Below are 6,939 nucleotides of genomic sequence, written 5' to 3' on the forward strand. Positions count from 1 at the left end.
TCATAAAAAGAAGAAAGAAGATGAATAAACTAAAAGTAAAAAGAAGATGAACAGAGTCAAAAGAAGAAAGAAGATGAACAGAGTCAGAGAAAAAAGAAGTAAACGAAGAATCTCAAGAAAGAGAAAAACTAACCAGAGGGAGAACTGTGAATTTGAGAAAGGAGAACGTCGGCGATAGGGGAGCACCGCGCAATGACGACGGCCGGAGGAAGAAAAGGTTCAACGGAGTTCAAAGAAGAGAATGAAAGCTGCGGTGAAAAGGGTTTTCAGAACAAAAGTTTTAAGAAAGTGAAAAATGAAAGGTGAAAAGGGGATTTTATAGAGAGAAAGGAAGAGAGAGAATGAGTGGGGGAAGATCGTGGGATCGTGGGATTTGAAATTTGAAAAGGTAGGAAGCGAAAAGACATTACTCCTCGAGACGCACAACTGAAGATTGCATTTATAACAAATAATGACGAAATCCCGGAAAATAAGGATACGTGCGTCAGTTGAAAAGACGTGGTTGACGGTTATGATTAATGGCGACATATCTTTGAAACGGCAACAAAGGTGGCGAAGCGTGAAAATGGCGATGTAACAACGAAAGTAAAATGGCGAGGAACGAATAAACAATAGAGGCGAACTACTAGGTAACATGATGAAGACATTTCGACTCTTTACTCGAGTTTCATGTCTTGGGGGCATGTGGACTGGGCGGGACATAAAGAAGATTATGTCCCGCCCAAAATGAACAATAAACCATTGAAGATAGCCATGGCGGGAAGTGCAACACAACGAGCTTCATTGCCCTCCCTTAGATGATGGACCCACAAGCCAGCTGGAAGATTCCTTTGGATTTGTCTTATATGTACAGGGATTTGGGCCCTGATTGTCAGGCCCAAATATAGGAAAAGTCCATATCATGACCACCCCCTCTATAAAAGGGGAGGTCATCCACTTGTACGAAACCAACTTTTTCAGCATTAATGAGAATATTCCTTTTATGGTAGTTTTGCTATTTTAGTGCTCTGCTAGGGTTTACTTTCTGTCACTCTTTTACGTAAGCTTGCCCTAGTACAGAACATAGTGGTTGCTTGGGAGTTAGTAGGTTCTGGAACCAGAACTGACCCATGTTTCTTTCTGCTTTCTGCTTGCATGTACTGTCTTTAGTTTAGTTTTGGCAAGCTTCTTGCTCCTGCTCTCCATGTTTTCTCTGTTTTTGTACTGTGGGTTGTAGCACCCCCTAAGTGCTACTATTCTTTTATTCATTTTGGCTTTACAAAAAAAAAACTTTGGTGCACGATTCTGCTCCCTCTTTGTATGGTCTACAAAGACCCAGGAGAGGCAGTCGAGGAACTGTGGTAGAAAATTCAAGCGTTTCCCTTGTTGTATTTCGTGTTGGTGATCTATCTGTTGGTTCTCTTGCTTAGACATATTTTATCGTAGCTAAACTTTGTGACAGTAGGCATGTGCTATGACCTCTGGCTTTTGCTTCTCATAGTCTATTGTTCTTTTTTATGTACTTAGTTTGGAGTACACCTAGTACTCCTATTCTATTGTATTTAATTTTGTTGATCAGAAAGGAAAAAAAAAAACCATCGTAACAACCATCAAATCTCTATCGAGCCTTATTTGGGCGATCAACCACCAAATTCATATTCTCCCTCCTTTGCTTTCTTTCGTGCGCTACTCCCTCAATCACGACATCCACCATTCCAAAACCCATGTCACCTTGCCCCGGAGCCATTATACGTCGTTCCAAGACCAATGCGTTAGAGCAATTTTGCACGATGAACTCCATTGTGATCTCTCTCTCTCTCTCTCTCTCTCTCCCTCCCTCCCTCCCTCCCTCCCCAGAGGAGAAAAATGAAGAGAAAGAAGGGGAAGAAAATGACCAAAAGTGATTCAAAACATTTAAATAGCCAAAACTAATGCAAAAAGTCCACGTTGACACCTTTCAATTGACTAGGTCCACCACTTGAGTTGGCGACTTAGCAAAGAATTAGTCACATATGCCAAGTGATCACGTCACTTGTCATTATTTCAAATATAAAAAAATTGTGGCCGACTTGCATAAACCAACTTCCCAAGAGCTTAGGTTGAGTGAAGACACATGAATAATTTATATTATATTTTTACACGCTCTCTCATGTAAGAACTCATTGGGCTTGAAGTGTCAACAATGCACAAACTCACTTATCATGCAGAAACTTCCGTCATTCCTATTTATAATACTCTCTAGTTTTTTTTAGATAAGCCAAATTTTATTGAATGAAGTACAAGGGGTACTTCAACCCAATACATAAAAAGATAGAAACAAAAGAGGAAAAGACACTAACCGGAAAAACAGCTCAAAACAAAAACAAAAAAAAAACCCCTCACTGGGGGCAAGTCTTTATAGGAATGCCTCATTAAAAACTTGATAGGAAAACCCCCTTAGGAAAAACCTAGGAAGACATACTCTCTAAGGTGGTAAATTTATGAAAATTTTATTACTTTTTTCCATATGAGTCTTGCATTTATTAAACTTTTATAATTCCAAAATTTTCACTACTACTAGTAATTAATTCTTTTCAACACTATCCAACAAATTAGAAAGTTTAATAAATGCAAGTTGAGGGTAAATGTGGAACATTGAATACGCTTTTTTTTTTTACATTAGAAAGATAAATTGCACCTGTCAGGAATCGATCCCTTGACCTCTCCCTACCCAACTCATATGTCCCCCAACTCCTACCACTTGAACTATCCTACGGGGACGAATACGCTTTTTTAAAATTAAGACATTAATTAATCTCATTACTTATTTTCTTAATAGATGTAATTGTCATAAGATGATCTTATAAGTTGAAACGGAAGGAGTAACATTAAATATAATGTATATAATGTTGCAGGTTTGGGACAATTAGCAACTCCATATGCTGTAGAACAAGGGGTTGGGCATCTTCATTTTTACTTAGACCATATACAATGGTTAAACAAAAAATGTTTTGTTTAACCATTTTCTACCCCACTTTTTCTCTTCCCAACACTCCACATCATCTTCTCTCTCCAATTCAACAAACTTTCAACAATTACCCACTCCAATGGTTTTGTTTAACTCTCAACACCCTACCCCACCACTCACCACTCACCCTACCCCACCACTTTTTTATTTCACATTTTTATTTAATTTTATATTTTTGTTTTTATAATTACATAAAATTACAATTATCGATTTAAATTAAATTAAAACAATAAACACTTAACAATTTGTTTTTTTTTAAAATATAGACTATTAGATAGATAAATAAGATGGTGAGAGAGATAATAAGAGAGTGAAAAAACTTGGTTTTTTTTTCTGTGTCCAAATCAAACGAACCAAGTCTCTATTTATAGAGAAAAAAAAAATCATGAATTTTGGCATAATTTTTTTTTTCAGAAAATATTTTTTTTGATGAAATAATTGAGTTTAAAAGATAAGGAAAAACGAAATCCGGACTGACCAACCAGAGGCAGCCACGTGGCAGGGGCTGCAAATTTTTTTCTCTCTCCCCCTGCAGACAAGGCGCGTCTTGTCTGGGCGTGCATGACACGCGCCTGCGGTGGCCACTGGCCTCGCACGTGGCACACCGCAGGCTCTTTAAACATGTTTAACATTTTTAACAAATTCACCCTCTCTCTCCCCTTTCAACCAACTTCAACAAACCATTAAACCTATTAAACACAATTCAACATAATTCAACAACACTTTCAACCATCCATTGTGGATGGTCTTATAGGACTTGGTGTGCTATGTATTTACACTTGTCATTTACTTGGGAAATGTCTTAAAAAGAACTCCAAGTTAAGAAGCTACGAGGACATTGGGAATCATGCATTTGGAGCAAAAGGAAGAGTCCTAGCTGCAACTTTCATCTACATGGACATATTCATGTCCCTTGTTTCATTCACCATCTCATTGCATGACAACTTGATCACAGTGTTGCATCTGAAGCTACATTTGGCAAAATTATCTGCACCACAACTTCTGACTATGGGCGCAGTTCTGATTGCTCTGCCTAGTTTGTGGCTCAGAGATTTGTCTTCCATATCTTTCCTCTCAACTCTTGGTGTTCTCATGACTCTTGTCATTTTTATGTCTGTAGCAGCCACTGCAATTGTTGGAGATGTCAGAGTTAATCATGAAATACCCTTCTTCCAGCTCCACAACATTCCATCAATTTCAGGGATTTACGTCTTCAGTTATGGAGGACACATTGTTTTCCCCAATTTGTACAAGGCCATGAAAGACCCCTCAAAGTTTACCAAGGTATATATTCATCATAGACAATATATATCATATTTTAATCAGCTTTCTTTTTACAATAAAATATTTGAAACCCTGAAATTACTCACAACCCAAAATTGATTTTGCTAGGTTTGTGCGTGTTTGGATCAACGTTATTCACAATTAATTTTGGAAATATTGAATATAATAAAAGTATGTTGAAAGTGAAGTGATCTATATTTAGATATATTTACAAATACATGATTTTGTCAGGTTATATTATGAAATTCAATTGTAATACATTCTTCAAAATTCACTATTGTCAATGTTTACCTCCGGAATTAATTTTACTCCACCAGAACTGATTCTGTTACCTATTGAGAAACCAAACACACTTATATTAGAGCCATCGTGGAAGGATTTTCAAACATGATAATAATGCATGTTTGCAAATCCTACTACAACTAATTTGAGGAGAAACATATATATTATATTAGGTAGCTTTAAATTTCTGAAATTAACTCGGGTAAAGAAAAGATGACGATAAGAGAAAAACTGAATTGTCAAAGAATAGAAATCATACAATGAATGAGCTAATTAAAATTTCAAATTATATTATTAATTAAAAGATTAATGGGCCGGGGTGCTTTTATTATTTATTTAACTGATTTTTTATTGGGAATTTCAGGTTTCTATTGTGAGCTTCACAATAGTTACAGCACTCTATACAATAATGGGGTTCATGGGTGCAAAAATGTTTGGACCTAGTGTCAAATCTCAAGTAACTCTCAGCATGCCCCCAAATCAAATTGTGACAAAAATTGCATTGTGGGCAACCGTGCTGACACCTATGACCAAATATGCTCTTGCATTTTCACCATTCGCTATTCAGCTGGAGCATATGCTTCCTAATTCCATGAGTGGCAGGACCAAAATGATAATTAGGGGCCTCATTGGTTCCTCTTTTCTTTTGGTTATACTAGCTCTTGCTCTCACAGTACCTTATTTTGAGCATGCTCTCAGCCTCACTGGTTCCCTTGTTAGTGTTGCTATCTCTCTTATTTTCCCATGTGCTTTCTACATGAAGATTTTCTGGGGTCACATATCAAAGCCTCTCTTGGTCCTCAACATGTCTATCATCACTTTTGGGTTTCTTCTTGGAGTGGTTGGTACCATTTCCTCCTCAAAATCACTAGTGAAATTTTTTCTAGCTCGTTAGGGCGCCTGGAATGATTCAGCATTCTTGTGATCACCTTCCTCTTTTCAGGTCTATTAGTAAAAAACTACATGTTCAATATTCATGTATAAATAAATAGTGGTTATATTACCCCATTTTGTCCTATTAAATCGATAACTTTTAGCCCTTGACTTTTATCACTGTGCAATTTTGATTTTATTTTTTGTTGCATGGAATGCGATACACATGAAAAAATCCCCCGACTAAGCTAGAACAGTCCTATAAAAATATACTCTCATACAATCAAATAAGAGAAAATTTCTACAATTAGGAGGAAAATGCTCAACAAGATGGATGCCAAGCTGCATATCATGTGCCATGTTTGTTAAGCAATCAGCTACCTGATTAACCTTCCTCGAAATATGAACACAACTAACTAACCACACTTAAGAGAGCTAATGCCTAATCCGGTACACCATGGAAGCATAGGTTTGTAGTTGATCACACCCTTCATTGACAAGCTGGACCGCCACTTGAGAATTGTTGGACCAACGGAAGTAAAGTAGTGGAAAATATAGGAGAAGATTTGAACTTTTTACTTTTCTGATTTTCTTGATGAAGAACTTACAATGTTTCTCTATTAATACTAGTGAATAGAGAAGACAAAAAGATGTAACTTATGCAACTACATAAAATACATTAACCTCTAACATTATTATGTTTGTAACCACCAAGCATTAATATGCTTGTAACCCCTAAGAAATGCATAAAGACACTTAAACAAAATGTAACCAACAATTACAAATTAACATATCATTTAACACCCCCTCTTAATTTGTAATCATCATAGCATCCTTGAATTTCTGAAGCTTCTCAAAAGACATCGGTTTGGTAAGAACATCTGCAGGTTGTTCTCCGGTATTGATAAAATCCAGGTAAATTTCCTTCTTTAGCACCATGTCACGAATGTAATTGTGACGCAACTCAATGTGCTTTGACCTTCCATGAAAAACTGGGTTCTTGGACATTGCTATTGCATATTGGTTGTCACAAAAGATAGGAGTAGGATCTTCAACCATTTGTTGCAAGTCACACAAAATTCTTCTTAGCCAAATAGCCTCACGGGTGGCTTCATTTGCTGAAATAAATTCAGCTTCAGCTGATGATAAAGCAATTGAGTTTTGCTTTTTAGAACTCCATGAGATAGGCTTAGAGCCAAGACAAAAAACATAGGCTGATGTGCTCTTTCGGTCATCAAGACTTCCAGCCCAATCACTATCTGTATATCCAACAAGCTTGATGTTTTCTTCTTTCACATATTTGATCACAAGCTTCTTAGTTCCTCGAAGATAGCGAAGAATCCTCTTGGCTACTGCAAAATGAAGCTTACTTGGTTCATTCATAAATCTGGAAACCAAACTAATTGAATGCATTATATCTGGCCTTGTATTAGTGAGATAAATTAAGGAACCAACAAGACTTCTATAGATTTTAGGATTTGATTTTTCTGCACCATCATCCAGCTGAAACTTCT

The 6,939-nt window shown here is 36.8% G+C and overlaps 1 protein-coding gene across 1 annotated transcript; it reads left to right on the forward strand.

The window, feature by feature from the left end:
• The first annotated feature begins 2,586 nt into the window (after positions 1-2,586).
• On the forward strand, positions 2,587-5,489 carry LOC130712216 (amino acid transporter AVT1H-like). Its single transcript, XM_057562054.1, has 4 exons — positions 2,587-2,599; positions 2,874-2,927; positions 3,705-4,270; positions 4,917-5,489. Exons 1-4 carry the CDS (start codon positions 2,587-2,589, stop codon positions 5,445-5,447), a joined length of 1,164 nt encoding a protein of 387 aa, XP_057418037.1. The 3' UTR covers positions 5,448-5,489.
• Positions 5,490-6,939: the final 1,450 nt, after the last annotated feature.

This window comes from Lotus japonicus, chromosome 4 (assembly GCF_012489685.1).
Source record: "Lotus japonicus ecotype B-129 chromosome 4, LjGifu_v1.2".
NCBI classification, from domain to species: domain Eukaryota; kingdom Viridiplantae; phylum Streptophyta; class Magnoliopsida; order Fabales; family Fabaceae; genus Lotus; species Lotus japonicus.